Here is a 23,695-nt window from a genome sequence, read left to right as displayed (position 1 = left end):
AGGCCCCGTCCATCTAGCCGACACATGCAGTGTCTTTTGAGAAGCTCCATTGATTAGGATTGTGGCAGGATGGAAACATCTCCTACCTCACACATCATGAGCAGCAGCACTCTCATGAGAGCCTGTTGGACAGATTGGTATCCTTCCCAGCTAGGGAGAGCCACCGTGGCCTCTAAGGGCTGGCTGGAGTTATTGCTGCTGCTCTGAGCTTCCAGAGCCTTTCCCTGTGCCCCTTCTGAGTGAGCAAGCATGTGTGCACACATCTGCTTTCCTGTTAAAAAAGAAAGGTGAAAGAAGCCAGGTATTGCCGGGAGAGGTGCTTCTGTGACAGGCGCTAGCATGCTTGGAGGGGAGAAGGGGAGATTGGGAGCGAGGTTATTGCTGTTCCTGCTCAGGCTGGCTGGCTAGGCAACTTTCCTCTGGGCAGGCCTTGAGGCTGGGAGTGTGGGATAGACAGCTTGGTGATGGGGCAGGGGGTCTGCTGCACATCACAGGTGCTAGTGCCCTGCACCTGTGTCCTCTGTGTTCTTGGTGTGTGCTGTCTCTGGCCTGAGGACTAATTGCTGTGTCTGAGGTGCTGCTGCCCTCACGTTGTTACCAGGAAGCCATAGGTTCCTGCGAGAACTACTGACTGGGAAGTTTCCCATGTACTTAAGGCCCCTGCTGGCCAGCCCTGCCCCAGCTGGGTCTTAGACAGGCAGATGCATCGCTGGGTTCTGGCCTCCACAGCCCCCAGTTCGAGCTCCAACAAAATGAGCTCCAAGACATTGCAAGCCTGTGGGTCCTGTGCCTTCTGAGGGGCAAGGCACTGGCCTGCTTACTGTCTGCATGGACGGGGCTCAGGTTGTCAGCTCTCTATAGCATTTGGAAGAAATTCTTTTGGGACTAGAGGGTTTGGGCTTACTTGATTGGGTGTTGTCTTGTTTTGCTTTTATTGAGGTGAAATTCACATAACATAAACAACTATTTTTAAGTGAACAATTTAGTGGCATTCAGTATACTCACAATGTTGTGCAGCCACTAACTTTACTTCCAAAACACTTTCATCACCCCAGAAAGAAACCCCATATCCATTAAACAGTCACTCCTCATTCCCGCTCCCCACCCCCTGGCAATCACTAATGTACTACCTGTCTCCCTGGGTTTGCCTGTTCTGGATGTTTCATACACATGGAATCCTTCACTGTGTTGCTCTTTGTGTCTGTCTTCTTTCACTCAGCATCATGTTGTTGGGGTTCATCCATGTCAGAGCATGTGTCAGTGCCTCATTACGTTTTATGGCTGAATCATATTTCGTTGTATGAACAGATCACATTTTGCTTATCCATTCATCCATTGATGGACATTTGGGTTGACATTAGCATACAAGTATCTGTTTTCAATTCTTCCTGGTCTACACCTAGGAAGGGAATTTCTGGGTCACATGGTGACGCTATGCTTGATGTCTGGAGGAACCACCAGACTGTTTTCCACAGTGGCTGCACCATTTTACATTCCTACTGGGAATGTATAAAGTTTCCAGTTTCTCCACATCCTCACCAGCACTTACTGTCCTCTTTTTAAATAAATGCTACCCTAGTGAGTATGTTTTGAAACAGAAGAGTCCCCAGGTTATCTCAAGGGTCCTTCTGCCCGTCTTTCAGACCAGCCCACATGCTGCGTCCTTCTCGGAGGCTTTTCTGATCTCCATGGGCAGCATGAGTGATTTCTTTCCCTGAATCCTCGCAGTTTCCTGTTGGTCCCACGCCTGGGCACCTAGTGCCTTCCACCTCTTTGTGGGTGTCTGTCTGCTTACTGCTGGACAGTGAGTGTCGCAGGGCAGGGTTTAGGTCTGTGGGTCTGTTTTCCCAGTTTCTGGCTCATATCCTCTTTGGTGTACATGGGCTGCTCCTTCCTTCCTCACCAATGGCTCTAGTGCACACACACACGTGTGTGTCCACACACAACATGTGTACATGCAAGCACAGCCACCTATGCATACAGGTATGTACACAAATACATGCAGACACATGCACACACCTACACAGACACGTGCATGCACACAGCATGTGCACATATGTGCACATGTATACATGCACCTACTCAGACACACACACACACACACACACACACACACACACACACACACACCACTAGACCCAAGGGGCTAGTGCTCCTGTTGGTTGCTTTTTCTTTTTTTTTTTTTTGAGACAAAGTCTCACTCTGTTCCCCAGGCTGAAGTGCAGTGGTATAATCTCAGCTTACTGCAACCTTTGCCTCCTGGGTTCAAGCGATTCTCCTGCCTCAGCCTTCCAAGTAGCTAGGATTACAGGCACCCCCCTCCATGCCTGGCTAATTTTTGTATTTTTAGTAGAGATGGGGTTTCACCATGTTGGCCAGGCTGGTCTCAAACTCCTGACCTCAGGTGATCCGCCCACCTCGGTCTCTCAAAGTGCTGGGATTATAGGCATGAGCCACCACGCCCGGTCAGTTTCTTTATCTGTAACTTAAGCTAGGCTCTCAGAGAGCATAGTTTCCCATTTTACATATGGGGAAATTGAGGCCCACAGAGCCAGGGTTGGAGTTCAGATATCTGGGCTCCTAGGTGGCCTCTTTGGGACCCCTAGTAGGCCAAGGGAGGCTGCTGCCAATCTCAGAGGTGAGGGCACCCTGGCAGGCTGAGAGGACCAGGAGGTGCCAGTATCTAGATTGGGAAGGAGGCAGTATTGGGAGGGATCTCCCCTCTCACCCCCAGCCTGTGCTGTGGCTCTCAGGCCTGAGGGCAGAGCAGGTGGGCAGGAGGGGAGAGGTTCAGGCCACCCCGACTTGGAGACTAGAGGCATGACCTGTGCCCTTCCTGTCACCAAGACCCCTACTCTCAGCCCGATTTCCATCTTGAGAGCTTTTGCCCCTCCCGCAGGGCTGGTGTGAATGCCCCTCCTCCAGGCAGCTTCCTCTGCCCCTCTGGGTCCTGAGGGCACTCATTCTTCTCAGCCCCACCTGCCCGTCTGTCCCCGCTCTGGCCTTTTTCTAACCCACGGTTCCTAGGGCTCTTGTCACCGTAGGGTGATGGAACTCAAAACTGTGAACATACATCAGAATCACCAGCTGCTCCTTTACATGTGTACAGCTTATTGTATGTCAGTCATACCTCAGTAACACTGCTAAAAAGTAAGTGGAAGTCACCAGACTTTCCTGTGCCCTGCCTGTGCCGAGGGCCAAGTTGCAGAGGGGGATGAAAGAAAGTGTTTCCCGTTCTCTGGGAAGATAGATTTCACATACGTTTCAGCACAGGCTCAAGGGCACAGTCTGCACTGGCCTCCTGAGATGGACAGGCCTTCAAGAAGGCTGCTGCATTTTTGTGGAAAGAATAAGAAGAAGACCTTAGTTATCATTTTCCACTTGTGCCGCTTGCCAGCCAGTGGCAGCTAGGAATAGGCCTTCCTCTGTGCGAGCTGCCCCACTGGAAGGTTGTGAAAAAGATGGGCTGGGCTCACGTGTCAAAGTGCCTGGCACCCTGCTGGAGCAGCACTCAATATACACCGTGTTAAAGGTGAGAAAACAAAATCATCTGCCTGGCTGGGAGAGGGCCGTCCATCGGAGGTGTTGAGCGAATGTGTGCTGCCAAGGGAGTGGCCGGAGGTGGCCTGGCCAAGACCCTGGGAACGGCTGCTTTCAGGGGTTTCTAGGTCTTGATTTTTCTTTGCATCCTCCCCCAAACTCCTTCATCAGCCCCTGGGGAGCCAGGCCTGTCTCTGCTGTCCAACTGCCACCGTCTCTGAAAACAGCACTGCAGCACTGTTTAGGGGAATGGTCGGCAGGGACAAGGGGGTGGCTGCTCATGTGGCAGAGATCAGAGTGACTCGAGAAGAGCTTGCTCCTACGTGGCGTGACTGAGTAGCTGTGCCAGGAGAGGCCTGCCCCCTTCGGACACCATCGCTGGTGGGGAGCCAGAGGTCAGCTTGGGGAGGACTGGCTGCCCTTGGTGATGCCAGCTTTGAAGTTCCTGGTGACAGTTGGAACTAGAATCCATTCTTCATTCGAACAGTCTTTCCCTAGCATCTATTTCATGAAATACCAAAGTGCTGTACAGAGGGTCCCGTCTGGGTCCCAGCGGCTCTGCCACTGACTGCAGCCCTCACACCCCTCCACAGCCCACTGAATCAGTGTCCAGCAAGTGATCAGAACCTGCTTTAATCCTCACGATAACCTGCACAGTTGGTGGTACTCATCCCCATCCCCAGATGACAGCTTGAGGCTCAGAGATGTCAAGGAACTTGCCCAAGGGTGCATAGCTGGCCTAATGATACCAGTCTGCCCAGAGATGTGGTGGGCTGCCTTTTTCACATTGCTTTTAGTGGAGCACTTTGAGGTCTCCTAGTCCACCCCTTCTCTGAAGTTCCAGCTGTTGGAGGTTACATGCTCTCCACCCTGTCTGATTCTGAAGCCAGTGCTCTCCCTTTCACAGCTCTGCCTTCCAGTGCTCAAATACTCAGAACTACACATAGCCCAGGGTCACCTGTGGGCAGCAAGGCCCGGGGTGCTGGGGTCAGCATGAAGAGTTGCCATACACTGGGGAAAGTGCTGGTGACTGAAGACGTATGTGGCCAAGGGCTGGGTGGTGGTGAGGACCCCACCTGCCCCACTGAGAGATGAGGGACAGGTGGGAGGCCATCAGGGTAGTGCGCTTGTTTCTCCAGCAGGCAGGCTGAAGCTCACTCACAGGAGGCCATTGTGGGCACATGCCCCACTGGTGACCAGTGTGCCCCCCAGAATCTGCATCCACCTGCAATCTCAGAATGTGACCTTATTTTGAAATAGGGTCTCTGAAGATGTAATTTGTTAAGGATCTTAAAATAAGATCATTCTGGATTTAGAGAGGTCCCTGAATGAATGACTATTTTCCCTATAAGAAAAGGAAAGGACCGAGACACAGGAAAGATGAAGCAGAGATTGAAGAGATATAGCATGGGCCAAGGAGCACCGGGAGCCAACAGCAGCTGGAAGAGACAGGAGGTATCCTCCCCAGAGCCCGCACAGGATGCTGCTGGGTGAGCCTGCTGTCCTGAAAAAGGCATGAAGTCTGCCTGAGTGGGCAGGGGCTTCTGCGCAGCCACCCAGCAAGGCCAAGGTGGAAGGGACCCTCCTGGACCCTGTCCTGGCTCCACCCTCAGCTGCTGGCAGGTGGGTCACCAGGCCTCTGCCCAAAGAGACTCCTGCAGGCAGCTCTGAACCCCCTGTCCTGCACACCTTCTCACTGAGCCTGCCAGCATCCCAAGTATCTTACTTCTTGGTGCTGCCATAACAAAGAACCACAAACTGCATAGTTTGAAAGAATAGACATTTATTCTTTCACAGTTCTGGAGGCCAGAAACTGGAGAGGCAGGTGTCCGCAGGGCTGCACTTCCTCCAAAGGTTCTACGGGTAGACCCTTCCTTGTCTCTTCCAGCTTCTGGTGGCTCTAAGCATTCCTTAGCTTGTGGCCACGTCACTCCAATTACATCGGCAAAGACCCTATTTCCAAATAAGGTCACATTCCAAGGGCCTGGTGGGGACATTCCACCCATTACACCAGGGCATGGGCAGATAGGTAGTCCTGTCTCCACTTATAGTTTGGAAATTGACACCAGAGAGAAGCTGCTTGTCCAGGAGAGGGAGTTGGTCAGAGTTGGGACTAGAGTTCATTTATTTGTTCAATAAGAATTTACGGAGCACCCACCTTATGCTGAGGTCTTTTCATTGAGGCACCTTGGTGCTATGGGCTGAGCAGGCTCTGGAATGACACAGGTCTGAATTCATGGCCTGGCTGTGCCATTTAGTAACTGTGTGACCTTGGATAAGTTTGAGCCTCTCATAGCCTTGATCGTCTTATCTGTGACTTGGGGGTAATAGTACTAATACACCTTTCCTAAGGGGATGTTGCAGTAACCAACATCCCCTTAGGAAAGTTGGAAGGGGACTTAGTTGCTCTGGGCCATGGAGATATAGCACATTTTTGTGCCTTAGAGAGGCCTGTGCCTGTATATGCATGTGCATCCGTGTGCCTACGTGTATGCACACACACACACACACCCCTGCTGTTCAAGAAGCTGACCGAGGATGCCCTTGGCTAGCCCGTCATATCTCCATGGAAACAGATGCTCGGCTTAAAGTCGCCACTGCCTCAAACATGAGGTTTCCTGCATAAGCAGAAAACTGAGCTTTTGGACACTAGGAGGGACATTCGTGGCAGAGAGATGCTTAGAGGTGACCCATCTCTCTCTCACAGTGCTAGCGAGGCCCCTTCCTGCTTGCCACATTTGATTTTTTTGATCTTAGTAAGTGCAAGAGGCAGGATTGGTTTCTGTTTGTTTTGTTTTATAACAGCTTTATTGAGATATAAGTCACACACCACATGACTCATCCATTTAAAGTGCACAGTTCGGTGATTTTTAGCCTATTCAGAGTTGTACAACCGTCACCAGAATCAATTTTAGAACATTTCTATTACCCCAAAAAGGAAATCACTATTTTCACCCCAGCCCCAAGCAACCAATAATGTGCTTTCTGTCTCTATAGATTCCACTATTCTGGGCATTTTATATAAATGGAATCATACAATATGTGTCCTTTTGTGTCTGGCTTCTTTCACTCAGCATAATATTTCCAGGTTTCATCCTTGTCGTATCATGTGCCAGTGCTCCATTACTTTCTATGGCCAAATAATATTCCATTCCATGGTAGGCCACAGTTTGTTTACCCGTTCATCTGTTGGTGGACATTTGGGTTGTTTCCACTTTTTGGCTACAGTGAATAATGCTGCCATAAATATTCGTGTATAAGTTTTTATGTGGACATATGTTTTCCTCTTCTTGGATATTTACTTCGAGTGGAATTGCTGGGTCATATGGTAACTCTATGTTTAACTTTTTGAGGAATCGCCAAACTGTTTGCCACAGCAGCTGCACCATTTTACGTTCCCGCTGTCAATGCACGAGGGTTCCATTGCTCCACACCCTGAACAACACTTGCTGCTGTGTGTCTTTTTAACCGCCCCAGTGAGTGTGAAGTGGTATCTCATTATGGTTTTGATTTGCATTTCCCTAATGACAAATGATGTTGAGCATCTTTTCATTTGCTCATTGACCATTTGTATAATCTTTTTGTAGAAATGTCTGTTCAAGTTCTTTGCCTTTATTTTTCTTATTATTGTTTTAGAGATGGAATCTTGCTATGCCGCTTAGGCTGACCTTGAACTCCTGGGCTCCAGCCATCCTGCCAACTTCACCTCTGGAGTAACTGGGTCTACAGGTGTAGAACACCATGCCCAGCTCCTTTGCCAGTTTTTGAATGGGGTTGTTGTTTCTTTGTTGTTGCATTGGAGGAGTTCTTTATATATTTTGGATACAAGTTACTATAAGATATATTGTTGGCCGGGCGCGGTGGCTCAAGCCTGTAATCCCAGCACTTTGGGAGGCCGAGACGGGCGGATCACGAGGTCAGGAGATCGAGACCATCCTGGCTAATACGGCGAAACCCCATCTCTACTAAAAAATACAAAAAACTAGCCGAGTGAGGTGGCGGGCGCCTGTAGTCCCAGCTACTCCGGAGGCTGAGGCAGGAGAATGGCCTAAACCCGGGAGGCGGAGCTTGCAGTGAGCTGAGATCCGGCCACTGCACTCCAGCCTGGGTGACAGAGCGAGACTCCGTCTCAAAAGAAAAAAAAAAGATATATTGTTAATAAAAATTCTCTCCCATTCTGTAGGTTGTTTTTTCACTTTCTTTTTAGTTTCCTTTGAAGCATAAAAGCTGTTAATTTTGGTGAGGTCCAGTGTATCTGTCTTTTCTTTTGTTGCTTGTGCTTTTGTTGTCATGGCTTCAAAACCGTTGCCGAATTCAAGGTCATAGAACTTATGCCTATGTTTTCTCCTAAGAATTTTATAGTTTGAGCCCTTACATTTAGGAGAACATGTTTTTAATGAGCTGTTGGCAGCAGCCAGTGAGAAGGTGGCATCCTCTGGGGAGTCTGTGGACTTGTGCATTGCCCAGGAGTCCCACCAGAATCCTTCCTGCCTCCAGTCACATCTGGCCCTCCAGCTGTATGGCCCAAACATGTTGCTTACAGTCCCTGGCCCTCAGTTTCCCCATGTATACCACAAGTAGGTCATCTTGAGGATGTCTTTGTAAGTGTCCTCCTGGTTCCTTTCTTTGCCATCTCTAGAGATGGCTCTGGTCACATGCACCTTCTGCTCCACCCAGAAGAGCCCCGAATCCATGGGCCTTGGCTCCTGCACCCCCACACACGCCACATGTGTGTGCACACATGCACGCCTGCGCACTGACATCCTGAGTGGCAGCTTCAGTGAGCCCAGCACAGGGGGCATAGCCCTCAGTCCCCTGAGCCATACACCAAGTCCAGGAGACACATTTCTACCCTGGGGTCAGGCTATTTGGCAGCAAGGGCCACTCCTAGCTGTCCCCTCCCTCCAGTGAGCTGGCCTCAGCCCAGCCTGTGCTTCAAGCTGCCTACCTCATTCAGCTGTGCAGTAAATTCCATGTCAAGGCTAATGAGCAGGAGAAGCTGCTGACCTAGCCAGGAGACAGGGCCATGCCCCTGTGACAGGGAGCTGGGAGAACAAGCAGAGCAGAGCCTGCCTTGCTTGGTCCTGGTGGGCCTCTGGGGAGAGAGGCTTGGGTGAAGGGCCCTAGGGGAAGAGGCAGGGCACATCAGATCCCTGAGTGTAGATGTGGCATCTGGCCAGTGCCCCTCCTTCAGGAACAGACCTCCCCTTCCCCTCAATTCCTGCCAGACCAACCACCCATCATGCCTGGCCCCTGTTAGGTAGGGGTTGGGGGGTCTGATGCACACGCAGGTTTCTGCAGTTTAATGCAATCTGTGGCTTCTTCTCTGTCTCTGCACTACCACAGTCACTCATGGCCTGGGAGACTTGGCTGTCCCCTTGGTGAGTTGGCTCCAGTACTCTGTGCCTCAGTTTCCCCACTTGTGGAGTAGGGAGCATGATCCCACAATATCTCAGGGCTCTGAAGTGCAGAGGAGAATAGGCGGTTGCAAAGGCAAGCTGTAAATTGAGACAGGGTCTGGAAATCTCTGCTTGGGGCCCTCGTTCATGCTCTTTGCCTCTCCTGGTAGCCTCTTTTTCCAGGAAGCCCTCTCTCCCTGCCTGCATTGCTCCTGATAATGACAGTTGAGCAGCTGAGGCCACTATCTGAGTCTCAGCCCCAGCATGCACCAGGAGTGCCGGTGTCTGATGCTCTGCGGGTCTTCCAAGCAGGCCTGGTGCCTATAGCTATGAAAAGGGCCTTCCTCCCCAGCCGCATCCTGCTCAGAGACACAGCTGAAACCCGGCTGCACTCCTCTGCCGTGTCCTTGTAGCCCAAGTGCTGATATCAATGGCTGATCCAGGCCTAGAAAAAGGCTGAGCAGAGAGCCATGCTGCCTGGGCCCTCCTCACCACCCTTCCCCACACCTCTTGGCTGTACCGGGAGCCTCTGAGCACCGGAAATGAAGGGTTTTCCAGGCCTGGCTCTTCACTCCATCCTTCAGGGGAACTTTGAAGCCATGGAGACATCTGCCTTTGGAGCCAGGGCGATTCCCCTGCCAGTCTCCCTGCTGGGATAAAGCCAAGGCGTGGCATCCTAGAATGATGTTCCCTGTTGCTGAGCACACACACATCCTGAACTCATCCTGTGTACGTCAACTACACTGCTCGCATCTAATTTTCTCAACAACCCAGCCAGTACTAGTGCTTCTCCTCCTCTTACAGATGGGGAGATGATGACATATAGAGGTTAACTTATCAGAGACCACACAGAAAGAAAGAAAAAGAGGAAGGTTTGCACCCAGACATTTGAACTGCAGAAACTATGCTCTGAGCCCGCATGTTCTGCCACCTCCCTGAGAGGGAGCCCCTCTTGGACCCTGATAGCTGAAGGTAAACTCCATGCCCCACATCCTCAGGAAAGGGCAGCTTGCTGTTCAAGTGGAATGGTCATGGTCTTCACCTGACACTGCAATGGAGCTTGATTTAGAAACTCTGATTCCCAGGCTGAGCACAGAGGCTTACTCCTGTAATCCCAGCATTTTGAGAGACCAAGGCATTCAACAAAAAAATAAAAAATTAGCCAGGTGTGGTGGGGTGCATGCCTGTAGTCCCAGCTACTCTAGAGTCTGAGTCAGAAGGATTGCTTGAGCCTGGGGGGTCAAGGCTGCAGTGAGCCATGATCATGCTATTGCACTTCAGCCTGGGGGACAGAGTGAGACCCTATCTCATAAATAAATAAATAAATAAACTGAAATTCTCAGCAGGTGGGTCCTCAGTAAACAGGGCTGGGGCCCCTGCAGCCCAGATGGTAAATATGTGGCTCCCTTTTGCCTGGACCCTGTGGCCTCTACACAGTTTGAGCACAGGACAGGTCTGGGCACAGGGTGAGGAGCAGATCTCAGCCCATTGGCAGGGTGGGTGGCTGCTCAGGGGCATGGGGCCTCTGTCCCACCATGGTAGGCAGGAAAAGGCTGAGTCACTAGTCTATAGAGTGTACCTGGGCTCACTAACCACTTTCTTTCTTTCTTTCTTTTTTTTTTTCTGAGATGGAGTCTTGCTCTGTCGCCCAGGCTGGAGTGCAGTGGCGTGATCTCAGTTCACTGTAAGCTCTGCCTCCCGGATTCACGCCATTCTCCTGCCTCAGCCTCCTGAGTAGCTGGGACTACAGGCGCCTGCCACCATGCCTGGCTAATTTTTTTGTATTTTTAATAGAGACGAGGTTTCACTGCATTAGCCAGGATGGTCTCAATCTCCTGACCTCGTGATCCGCCCGTCTCGGCCTCCCAAAGTGCTGGGATTACAGGCCTGAGCCACCATGCCCGGCCTTTTTTTTTTTTTTTTTTTTTTTTTGAGATGGAATTTCACTCGTCACCCAGGCTGGAGTGCAATGGCACAATCTCAGCTCACTGCAACCTCCGCCTCCTGGGTTCAAGTGATTCTCCTGCCTCAGCCTTCCAAGTAGCTGGGATTAGTGGCACCCACCACCACGCCTGACTGTTTTTTTTTTTTAATTTTTAGTAGAGACACGGTTTTGCCATGTTGGCCAGGCTAGTCTCGAACTCCTGACCTCAGGTGATCTGCCTGCCTCAGCCTCCCAAAGTGCTGGGATTACAGGCTTGAGCCACTGTGCCTGGCCCACTGACCACTTTCACCTGCAGCCTGGCCTCTCCCTTTTCCCCTTTGCCCTCAGCTACCAAGATTTCATGTTCATAAAGCCACTAAGTACCTGGCCTACCTGCTGAGCACAGAGGCATCTCCTGCTGCTCCCAGAGCTGGGGGCCTCACCTCCTATCTAAACCCAGGAAAGAACACCCCTGTGGGCAGCTGCCCATGCCAGGGGATCTTCCATTCTCCATACGTGTACCAGGGCGTTCTTCCTGGGACCCAGATTCGATTGTGCTCCTCTCCTGCTTAAACCCTTTTCTTCCTTTAGCATCAAAACTGTGCTCCTTTTATGGCCAGGCACGGTTGCTCACTCCTATAATCCCAGCACTTTGGGAGGCAGAGGCGGGCAGATCACTTGAGGTCAGGAGTGTGAGACCAGCCTGGCCAACATAGTGAAACCCCGTCTCTACTAAAAATACAAAAATTAGCCGGGTGTGGTGGTGCGTGACTGTAATCCCAGCTATTCGAGAGGCTGAAGTGGGAGAATCACTTGAACCTGGGAGGCAGAGGTTGCAGTGAGCCGAGATCGTGCCATTGCACTCCAGCCTGGGTGACAGAGCCAGACTCTGTCTCATCTGTCTCAAAACAAACAAAAACTTTTGTGATCTGGCTTCTGCCTAGCTCCCAGGCCCTTCCCTGCCACTTCTTGCCTCACAGCCTACACCCAGGCAACTGAGTCCACACACTTCCAGGGCTCCCTCCAGACACACACCTTTCACTCTGTCACCTGCCTCCCTACCCAGCATATCTGTCCTATCTACCCCTGCCTAGTGAGTGCCTCCTCACCTCCCAGCTCCCCTGCAGATCACTTTCCCTGACCCCCCTGAGGCTGAGTGAAGGCCTCCCCTCGTGTCTTCTAATCCCTCATCACATGATGGTCGTTCTTACCCCAAGTCTGAAGTCTGGAGCAGGGATGATTCTTCCCAAAGCAGACCAGCCTGGACAATGACATCTCTTTCTTCTACTTTCTGTGAACTCCTCTGGGTGAGGCCTGCACAGGCCCTCCACTGGGTGGGGGATTTTGCTCTCTGGGGTTATTTCCGCTTCAACTGTTTGGCTGATGGGGCTTGTGGCTTTCCTGGAGGGAGAGAGGAGCTCTTGCTCATTCTCAGAGACCCTGCTGCCTGGCAAAAGTCAGCTCATAGTGGTGTGCCGTAGGCTTGTCAGGGAGATGGCTCTGAGTGGCAGGGCCCCCTCATCGGCCTGGTGTTCTGAAGGTGGGGTACTCTGAGCAGCCTGCAGACTTTTCTTTCCCAGTTTCATTCCTAATTCTTTTTCACCTTTTATTCAAGTGTTATATATATACAGAAAAGTTTATGATTCATAAGTGTCTATCCTGATGGTCTTGCAAAAAGTGAATATGCCTGTGTAGCCAGCACCAGGCCAAGCAACAGAACATTCTTCAGCAAACCCCTCAGGCCCCCTTGACCCATGGGATTTTTAAATAACTTGACAGCTACTTGAGCTATAATTCATATACCATATAATTCACTCACTTAAAGTGTACAGTTCAAAGGTTCTTGGTATATTCACAGAGCTGTGCAACCATCACCACTACCTAATTCCAGAGCACTTTCATCACCTCAAAAGAAACCTGTACCAGTCAGGCACGATGGCTCATTCCTGTAATCCCAGCACTTTGGGAGGCCGAGGCAGGTGCATCACTTGGGGTCAAGAGTTTGAGACCAGCCTGGCTGATATGGCAAAACCCTTTCTCTACTAATAATATAAAAATTAGCCAGGCTTGGTAGCGCACACCTGTAATCCCAGCTACTTGGGCAGCTGAGGCAGGAGAATCACTTGAGCCTGGGAGGCGGAGGTTGCAGTGAGCTGAGATCTCGCCACTGCACTCCAGCCTGGGAGACAGAGTGAGACTCTATCTCAAAAAAAAAAAAAAAAAAAAAAGAAAAAGAAAGAAAAGAAAAGAAAAAGAAACCTGTACCAGCTGAGTGTAGTGGCTCACGCCTGTGATGCCAAAGCTTTGGGAGGTTGAGACAGGAGGGTTACTTGAGGCCAAGAGTTTGAGACAAGCCTGGGCAACATAGTGAGACTCCATTCTCTAGAAAAGAGATTTTTTAATTAGCCGAGCATGGCTGGGCATGATGGCTCACGCCTGTAATCCCAGCACTTTAGGAGGCCGAGGCAGGCGGATCTCTTGGAGTCAGGAGTTTGAGTCCAGCCTGGCCAACATGGCAAAACACTGTCTTTACTAATAATACAAAAATTAGTCAGGCATGGTGGTGCACGCCTGTAATCCCAGCTACTTGGGAGGCTGAGGCAGGATAATCAGTTGAGCCTGGGAGGCTGAGGTTGCAGTCAGCCTAGATTGCGCCACTGCCCTCCAGCCTGTGTGACAGAATGAGACTCTGTCTCAAAAAAAAAAAAAAGAAAGAAAAGAAAAGAAAAACGATAAAAGAAATAACCAGGTGTGGTGGAATGGTCCCGTAGTCTCAGCTACTCAGGTGGTTGAGGTGGGAAGATCACTAGAGCCCAAGAGTTAGAGGTTACAACAAGCTGTGATCATGCCAGTGCACTCCAGCCTGGGTGACAGAGCAGGAGGGAAGAAAGAAAGAGAAAGAAAGAGGGAGAGAAGAGAGGGAGGGAGGGAGGGAGGGAGGGAGGAAGGAAGGAAGGAAGGAAGGAAAGAAAGAAAGGAAGGAAGGAAAAGAGAGAGGAAGAGAAGAGAGGCAAGGAGTGAGGGAGGAAAAGAGGAAGAGAGGGAGGAAGGAAGGAAGGAAGGGAGAGAAAGGAAGGAAGGAACGAAAGAAGGAAGGAAGGAAAAGCGAGAGAAAGGGAAGAAAAAAAAGAAAATGAAGGAAAGGAAAGAAGGAGAGAGGGAGGAAGGGATGGAGGGAGGGAGGGAGGGACCTGTGCCCATTAGCAGTCACTCCTCATTTCCCCCGTGTTCCCCAGCAGTAGGCCGCCACTAATTCACTTTCCATCTATATATATTTTCCTTTTCTGTACTTTCCATGTAAATGGAATCACAGGATATGTGGTCCTTTGTGTCTGGCTTGTTTCACTTAATATAATCTTTTCAAGGTTCATCCATGTTGTGGTATGTAGCATTACTTCATTCCTCTTTGTGACTGAATAATATTCTATTATTGTATGGATAGACCACATTTTATTCATTCGTCTGTTGATGGACGCTTGAGTTGTTTACACCTTTTGACTATTGTGAATAATACTGCAACGAACATTGTTGTACAGGTTTTTCTGTGAATACTTGGCAGCAGCTGGTAGGGCTGGAGTCATCTGAAGGCTTGGTGTACAAGTATCTGTTCGAGTCCCTGTTTTCAGTTATTTTGGGTGCATACCCAGAAGTGGAATTGCTGGTCATATGGTAATGCTATGTTTAACTTTTTGAGAAAGTGATAAACTTTTTTTTTTTTTTTTTGAGACGGAGTCTTACTGTCACCCAGGCTAGAGTGCAGTGGCACGATCTCGGCTCACTGTGGCCTCTGCCTCCTGGGTTCAAGCAATTCTCCTGCCTCAACCTCCCAAATAGCTGGGATTGCAGGCGTGCGCCACCACACATGGCAAATTTTTGTATTTTTTTAGTAGAGATGGTGTTTCACCATTTTGGCCAGGCTAGCGTTGAACTCCTGACTTCAAGTGAACCACCCGCCTCAGCCTCCCAAAGTGCTGGGATTACAGGAGTGAGCCACCATGCCTGCCCTGCTAAACTATTATCTTTTCTCTTTTTTTATTATTTTATTTTATTTTATTTTATTTTTGAGATGGAGTCTCACTCTGTTGCCCAGGCTGGAGTGCAGTGGCACAGTCTCGGCTCACTGCAACCTCCGCCTCCCAGGTTCAAGCGATTCTCCTGCCTCATCCTCCTGAGTAGCTGGAACTACAGGTGCATGCCACCATGTCCAGCTAGTTTTTGTATTTTTTTAATAGAGATGGAGTTTCATCATGCTGGCCAGGCTGGTCTTGAACTCCTGACTTCGTGATCCGGCCACCTCGGCCCCCCAAAGTGTTAAGATTACAGGTGTGAGCCACCACACCTGGCCTACTAAACTATTTTCAACAGTTTTACATTCCCACCATTTTATATTCCTACCAGTAGGGTTCCAGTTTCTCCACATGCCGACCAACATTGATTCTTTTTTCCAGGTTTTTTTTTTTTTTTAAATACTAGCCACCTTAATGGGTGTGAGGTGCTATCTCATTGTGTTTTTTGTTTGTTTGCTTTGTTTGTTTGTTTTTGAGACAGAGTCTTAGGCCGAGGCGGGCAGATCACGAGGTCAAGAGATCAAGACCATCCTGGCCAACATGGTGAAACCCCATCACTACTAAAAATACAAAACATTAGCTGGACATGGTGGTGGGCACCTATAGTACCAGACATTTGGGAGGCTGAGGCAGGAGAATCGCTTGAACCCAGGAGGCAGAGATTGCAGTGAGCCAAGATCATGCCACTGCACTCCAGCCTGGTGACAGAGTGAGACTCCATATCAAAAAAAAAAAAAAAAAAAAAAAAAAAAGAGAGATAGAGTCTTGCTCTGTCACCCAGGCTGGACTGCAGTGGCGCGATCTCGGCTCACTGCAACCTCTGCCTCCTGGGTTCAAGCGATTCTCTACCTGAGCCTCCCAAGTAGCTGGGATTACAGGTGCACGCCACCACACCCAGCTACTTTTTATATTTTCAGTAGAGATGGGGTTTTACCATGTTGGCTAGGCTGGTCTCTAATTCCTGGCCTCAAGTGATCTGCCTGCCTCGGCCTCCCAAATTGCTGGGATTATAGGCATAAGCCAACATGCTCGGCCCTCATGGTGGTTTTGATTTGCATGTCCTAATGAATAGTGATGTCGGACATCTTTTCATGTGCTTATTGGCCGTTCGTATATCTTCTTTGGAGAAATGGCTATTCAAGTCCTTTGCTCATTTTTGAATTGTGTTGTTTGTTTTATTATTGGGTTGTAAGAGTTCTTTATATATTCTAGATACAAGTCCCTTGTCAGATACATGGTATGCAAATGTCTTCTCCCATTTGATGGGTTGTCTCTTTCTCTCTTCATAGTGCTCTTTGATACACTAAGGTTTTTAATTTTGATTAAGTCCAGTTCATCTATTTTTTCTTTTGTTGCTTGTGCTTTTGGTGTCATATTTGAGAAAGCATTGCCAAATCTAAGGTCATAAAGATGACCTTGTTTGCCCCAGTTTTCTTCTGTTTTATCATTTTGTGATTTTATTTCTTTTTTTAAACTACCATTTCTCAAGCATCTTATACTTTTATAGTTTTAGTTCTTATTTGTAAGTCTTTGATTCATATCGAGTTTTTGTATCTGCTATGAGATAGGGTCCAGCTTCATTCTTTTACATGTTGTTATCCAATTGTCCCAGCACCATTTTTTAAAGACTATTATTTCCACATTGAATGGTCTTGGCACCCTTCTCAAAAATTAATTGATCATAGATATATGGTTTATTTCTAGACTCTCAATTATATTCTATCTATCTGTCTGTCTGTTGATCTATTCATCTATCCTATGCCAGTGCTACACTTTTTTGGTTACTGTAGTTTTGTAGTAAGGTTTGATATAGGGAAGTGTGAGTCCTCCAACTTGGTTTTGTTTTGTTTTCAAAATTGTTTTGGCTCTTTGGGGTCTCCTGTAATTCCATATGAATTTTAGGATCAGCTGTTCCATTTCTACAAATAAGGCTGCCAGGATTTTGATAAAGATCACATTATATCTGTAGGTTGTTTGGGGCAATGTTGTCATCTTAACAATATTAAATCTTCCAATCTATCAACATGGAATGTCTTTCCATTTATTTAGGACTTTAATTTCTTTCAGCAACATTTTGTAGTTTTAAGTGCACAGGTCTTTCACCTCTTTGGTTAAATATATTCCTAGGTATTTATTCTTTCAGAGGCTACTATAAATGGAATTGTTTCTTAATTTTCTTTGACATTGTTCATTTCTGTGTGTCATTTTGTGTTCTGCAACTTTGTTGAATTTATTTATTAGGTCTAACAGGCTTTGGTGGGGATTGTTTAGCATTTTCCATATATAAGATTATGGCATCAGGAATTCGAAATAGTTTTACTTCTGTCTTTCCAATTTGGATGCCTCTTATTCTTTTTGTTTTGTTTTGTTTTTTGTTTGTTGGTTGGTTGGTTGGTTTTTTTGAGACAGAGTCTTACTTTGTCACCAAGGCTGGAGTGCAGAGGCATGATCTCAGCTCACTGCAACCTCTGCCTCCCGGGTTCAAGCGATTCTCCTGTCTCAGCCTTTGAGTAGCTGGGGCTACAGGCATGTGCCAACATGCCTGGCCAATTATTCTGTTTTTAGTAGAGATGAGGTTTCACCATGTTGCCCAGGCTGGTCTCAAACTCCTGACCTCAAGTGATCTGCTCGCCTCAGCCTCCCAAGGTGCTGGGATTACAGGCGTGAGGCACTGTGCCCGGTCGCCTCTTATTATTTCTTTTTCTTGTCTAATTGCTCTAGCTAGAACTTATAGCACAGTGTTGAGGAGAAGCAAGTAAGTGAGCATCCTTGTCTTGTTCCTGATCTTGGGAATGCTTTTAGTCCTGGGACAGGTGGGAGTCAAAATATAGGACTTGTATGTGCAGCACTAGGTCTGGGAGAGGGAGTCTGTGGCCCCTTCAGCCTCTTGCACAAACCCTGGCATATAGATCTGGGGGTCTGGAAGTGACATAGGAGGAGCCAGCCTTGTTGACCAAAGCCCCTCCTCCCTTTCCACACCCCTGGGCCCAGTCTCCTGTGCCCCTTCCCTCCTGAAAAGTGCTCTGGCCCCACACACATTGCAGGTGCTTTTGTCCCCACAGAAGAAGAGCCGTAACGAGACATACGGTGAAGGCAGCGGCGTGGAGATCCTGGAGAACCGGCCGTACACAGATGGCCCAGGCGGCTCTGGGCAGTACACACACAAGGTGTATCATGTGGGCATGCATATCCCCAGCTGGTTCCGCTCCATCCTGCCCAAGGCAGCCCTGCGGGTGGTGGAGGAGTCCTGGAATGCCTACCCCTACACCCGAACCAGGTGCGCCTGCTTTGGCCTCCATGTGCCTCCCACCTCCACATGCCATCTGGCAGGAAGCAGCCTTGTGGCATAGATCCAGGGGATGGGATCAGCCTTCAAGCAGGCTCAATACCCCATAACCCCAGGGAGCCCAGGCTTTGTTCCATACAGGTGCCCCGAAGGTCACCCAGGGCAGGCACAGGCAAGAGAGGGAAGGATGCACCCCGAAATGCCTCCTGACTCCTCACGTGTGGAGGCCATGAAGGCATGAGTCAAGCGAGGGCTGTCGAGACTCCTTTGCCATCCCAGAAGATGCAGGGAATATAAACCTACTTCAGGCTCCCTAAGAAGGCCGAGACAGCCTGCTGGAAAGAAACTGAGCGTAGACCAGATGACACAGAGGTCCCTTTCAACTCGGAGACCTTCAGCTGCTGTGACAGTGTTGTCCCACATCCCATGCTGAGCAGGGCTGTCCTTGGGATTTCCTGGCAGAGGGTTCTTCATTCTGTGTCCCCCAGTGTGTAGCTCAGCACTGCTGAGTTGGATAGATGGGGGCTGGTTCCACCAGCTGCCTACTGCTGAGCAGGTAGGGTCCCCACAAATCTCCTGGGGCTCCCTTCCCCACACTGGTAGGCACTTGGAACTTACTTAGGGATCCACAGAGCTTGTTCCTCTTCCCAGTAGTACTTTCCCCTCTAAGCTCATCTCCAGCCTAGAGAGAGGCTATTCCCCCATTACCAGAGCTGGCTTCTTGGGAACTAGGGATGGCATGCCCCATGGAGCACCCCAGCTTCCTCCTGCTTGGCAGTATGCTGCCATAGCTGTTCCTGTGTTCCTGCCATGCTGTGGACATTGGACATGGGGCTTCTAGAAGCCACCGAAGATGTACTGTCTTCCTCTCCCCCTAAATCCTTCCCTGCCCCCATCCTGGTTGTTCTTGGGACAAAGTGGCGGTCCAGGAGGTAGACGGGGCAGGCGAGTCTTGGCTACCCTCCACCCTCCTTCTATGCCCGCTCACTGGCTCCGCTCCTACCTAGTGGGTCAACAGGCCCTGGCCAGCTTCACTGGGCCTCTCCAAGGACAGGTCCTGATGGGTACTTTCCTTCCCGCACAGGTTCACCTGCCCTTTCGTGGAGAAATTCTCCATCGACATCGAAACCTTTTATAAAACTGATGCTGGAGAAAACCCCGATGTGTTCAACCTTTCTCCTGTGGAAAAGAACCAGCTGACAATCGGTAACCAGGAAGGGCAGAGCCCCACAGGGCTGTACTCTGGATTTCCTACCCACAGGCCCCTCTTGTCCTGCCCCTTTTCCTTACACCTGGTAGACTCCAGACCTGGCCCTGTCCTGGGCAGGCAGGTCAGAGTTGGAGCAAGCATGGGGCCCATGGGGGAGGCAGGACAGGCCTCCTCAGCCCCATTCTCCTGATGTATATACCAAGTCCAAGTGCCTTTTCTACCCAGAGCCCCCAGAGTCACTTCCCTCCATCCCTTTGAGGGATCCCTACTCCCCAGAAGTACACGTGTGCTTGGGATCCATCTCTAGCTGACAGCCATGCACAAGTGCCCCTGGCACACGATGGGGTCTATGACCTCCTGATGGCGGATGCCCTACCCACTGCCTCCAGATGACAGTGACATTCAGGGAATGGGCACCATTTGTTAGATCTTCGTTTTCTTTTTTTTTTTTTTTTTTTTTTTTTTTTTTTTTTTTTTTTTTTTGAGACGGAGTCTCGCTCTGCCGCCCAGGCTGGAGTGCAGTGGCCGGATCTCAGCTCACTGCAAGCTCCGCCTCCCGGGTTCATGCAATTCTCCTGCCTCAGCCTCCCCAGTAGCTGGGACTACAGGCGCCCGCCACCTCGCCCGGCTAGTTTTTTTTGTATTTTTTAGTAGAGACAGGGTTTCACCGGGTCAGCCAGGATGGTCTCGATCTCCTGACCTCGTGATCCGCCCGCCTCGGCCTCCCAAAGTGCTGGGATTACAGGCTTGAGCCACCGCGCCCGGCCTAGATCTTCGTTTTCAAGAGAAGCCAGTGATAAGGATTTTCATGAGAAATCTCCCAATACTAAATGTTAGCAACCAATTAGAAATCTTTGTAAATAAATTTATGCCAGTCAAACAAAACACATATGTGGGCCAGTGCAGCTCAGCAGCCACCCTCCTGCAACCTCTGGATGCAAGGCCCAAGTCACCGTGGAGGCATCTCAGCAGGGCATGCCAGGTTGGGGGTGGGTGTCCATGCCCCAGGAGCTGCTCCAGGCCCAACCCCCTACCTCTGCTGGGATTTCCTGGGTCTGCGGAACAAAGCATCATAGCACGAGTGGCTTGTACAACATGCAGTTATTCTCTCAGGGCTCTGGAGGCCCGAAGTCTGAGATCATGGCATGTGGGCTCTTCCCCCTGGGGGAGACTCTGTTCAGGCCCCTTCAGTGTCTGTGCTTGCCGGCAGTCCTTGGTGCTCCTTGACTTGTAGAAGCATCCCTCAATCTCTGCCTCGGTCGCCACGTGGTCACTCCCCTCTGTGTCTGTCTGCCTCTGTGTCTCCTTTTCTTATAAGAACACCAGTCATACTGGATTAGGACCCACCTTAATGGCCTTACTTTTAACTTGATTACCTCTTTGAAAACCTTATCTCTAGATAAGATCACATTCTGAGGCACTGGGTTTAATACTTCAGCATAGGAATTGGGGTTGGGGGGTACATAGCTCTTCCCATAGCAGGCAGCCCTGACACTGCCAGAGCTCTGCAGGCTCCCTCTGAGGCCAGCTGCCATGGGTCCTAAGTCTCTGTGACATTTCCTGTGCCGGCCCGCATGGGCAGGGCATGTGGTCTGCTCCGGGAAGAGCTCTCATCCCTCCTGGCATTCTATGGTTCTCAGACTCGCTCCTGACCCTTCTGGTTCTGGTGGAGCTGGTGTCTGTGTCTGCAGTCTGCAGCCTGGATACAGAGGGGCCCATGCATTGGAGAAAATGAGGTAGCCAAGGGCCTGGCTAGAGCAGACCCAACCATAAAAAAGGGCTCTGTGAGCCACAAACCCTTTCCTAGGGCTCTTTCTCACTCAGTGAGTGCTCCAGTCCTGTCCAACACACATGTGCCTCAGGAGTGAGCACACAGGAGGGCTCTGCCTCCACCATGGGAGGTGGCCATGGGAGGGCTCTGAGATGCCCCTGTGGAGGGGAAGCCTGTGATCATAAGTGGCCTGGCCTATGTCCTGCCCAGAGCCATCACCCCTCTTCTTGTCACCCTCACCAGGTCCTGTCAGCCCCTAACCCTGTTTTCTGCACCCCTACCTCTGTGGCATCTGCCCCTGCTCTCAGGCCCAGCCCAAAGCAAGCTTGGCCAGACACCCCCTGTAGGCTTCTGCAGACATCTCTTGTGGTCTCTGTCCAGGAAGGCTTTTCCAACAGGCCGGCCTGCCTGCGTCCCTCTCAACCTCAGACCTATACCTGGGTCCACTTGGCCCTCAGGGCACTACCTGGGCTCCTAGCTTGGAGAGAAATGGCTAGCATGTCCAGGGCATCCCCATTGCTCTGTGACCACTGCCATCCTTCTCCCCACGCAGACACCCTGGTGGTTCCTTCCCCAGAAACCCCCACCTCTTGTTCAAGGGCCAGTGCCACTGAGACATTCTTGACCTCTCGATTCCACCCCTCTGGCTGAAACACCATCTTCGTGGGAAGCTTTTCCCAGCCTTCTCTTCTGTTCCTCACACCCTGTATTCTTCATGGAAATTCATCTCCCCAGTGTTTCCTCATTGCCTTATTTATCTGCTTTGTTTGCCAAGAGGTAGTGCACTCAGAACATGGGTTTTGCTGAAATGACTTGAAAAGGCAACAAGGGACCAGGTGCATTGGCTTATACCTGTAATCTCAGCACTTTGGGACGCTGAGGTGGGAGGAGTGCTTGAGCCTGGGCAACATAGCAAGACCCCTGTCTGAATGAATGAATGCACCAAGGAAACTGCAAGCCCCATTGTCAAGGATATTGAGGTCAGAGCTGCCCAGAACATGATCCTTACTCCCCAGAGTCTCTCTGGCAGGGCAAGGCCCAGAATCCTGGGAGGATTTGGGGGTGGAGGAACATGGAGAGGAGATGTAGGTGGAGGTTGAGGTCAGGGCTGAAGTGGCCACTCTAAGGGTTTTCCCACAGACTTCATCGACATTGTCAAAGACCCTGTGCCCCACAATGAGTATAAGACAGAAGAGGACCCCAAACTGTTCCAGTCAACGAAGACCCAGCGGGGGCCCCTGTCAGACAACTGGATCGAGGAGTACAAGAAGCAGGTCTTCCCCATCATGTGTGCGTACAAGCTCTGCAAGGTGGAGTTCCGCTACTGGGGCATGCAGTCCAAGATCGAGAGGTTCATCCATGACACCGGTGAGCACAGAGCACACCCCATGCTGGGTGGGCAGTGGCCGGGCTACCCAACCCTTTTGTCTCCTGTCACCTGCCTGTCTGCCTCCTCTCTCTGCATGTCTGCCTGGGAGTCTGCATTTCTGTTGTTCTGGGAAGGTGACACCAAAGCCCATATCCAGCTTCCCCACTACCCCGCAACCATGTGTTATCTTGGGCATCCATGAATACCTACGAGCACGTGCAGAGACAAGCAGTATGTTACTGGATGAAGAAGCCCTAGGCACTGCCCCCAGACATTCCTTACCTGGTTCGCATTTGATAAAGTGTAGCCCACACTCCACAGGTCTGAGTAGCCCCTGGGGACAGCTTCCTTGCTGCTCACCTGGGTCTCTGGGCTCCCAGGCCTTTGTTTCCTCTACTCGAGGAGGCCCAGAACCCAGGGTCACAGCTCAGACTCCCTCTTTGGGCTGGAAGCTCCCAGGAGCAGGGTGTCTCAGACTTCATAGTGGCCTTCACACCCACACCAGCCTAGCCAGAGTAGGTGCCCATGGAACAGGTAGACAGCAGATGGCCTGGGTGTCCTGGTGCAGTGAGTGCCATTTCCTCACCTAGAGCCCTCAACCCCACTCTGCTGAGGTTATAACATGACGTCAGTCCAAGGGCTGGTTCCAGTCCCTGAGGCCCGTGATTCAAAAGGCACCCCAGCCAGACACCTTGTGATGCCATGAGCAAAGGTGACTTAATTTAAGAATGAACAGAGCCACACTGTTGACAGTACACATCACGCATGTCACACAGGCTCATGATGACTCATGAGGGTAGGCATTGTCACCCCACTTACGCAGGAGGAAGCAGAGACCCAACACGGGCTGAACGAGATCTGCCTCCCATCCCAGCCACCCTCGTCCTGAATTAACATCCTCCTGTTCTTAGCATCAGCAAGGGGGGTGTCTCACTAGACAGCCATGTTCAGTGTTGAGGCTGCGACCCCAAGGGAAGGTTGAGTGTGTACCCAAAAGGGTTGGGGTCCGAGGACACGGTCTTCCATTTGGAGAAACAGAGACGTGGACGGGGCCTCAATGGGTGTGATGATGTCACCACCTCCATCCCCAGGGAAGAACCCTCAGACACATTGTCCACCATTCTTTTTC

The 23,695-nt window shown here is 50.4% G+C and overlaps 1 protein-coding gene across 10 annotated transcripts in view; it reads left to right on the top strand.

Annotated features, from left to right (window-relative positions):
• Positions 1-23,695, top strand: part of PITPNM2 (phosphatidylinositol transfer protein membrane associated 2) — a 169,433-nt gene that overhangs the window by 120,379 nt on the left and 25,359 nt on the right. For 9 of the 10 annotated variants that reach the window (XM_050747849.1, XM_050747847.1, XM_050747848.1 and 6 more), the window contains 3 exons: positions 17,993-18,207; positions 19,301-19,422; positions 22,338-22,565. In XM_050747849.1, the coding sequence (XP_050603806.1) occupies positions 17,993-18,207; positions 19,301-19,422; positions 22,338-22,565 (565 nt within the window). Of the gene's footprint in view, positions 1-17,974; positions 18,208-19,300; positions 19,423-22,337; positions 22,566-23,695 lie in introns of all 10 variants that reach the window. The other variant, XM_050747846.1, reaches the window with a different exon arrangement.

The sequence above is a fragment of the Macaca thibetana genome, chromosome 11, assembly GCF_024542745.1.
Source record: "Macaca thibetana thibetana isolate TM-01 chromosome 11, ASM2454274v1, whole genome shotgun sequence".
NCBI classification, from domain to species: Eukaryota; Metazoa; Chordata; class Mammalia; order Primates; family Cercopithecidae; genus Macaca; species Macaca thibetana.
This window is presented reverse-complemented; position numbering and strand designations above follow the sequence as displayed.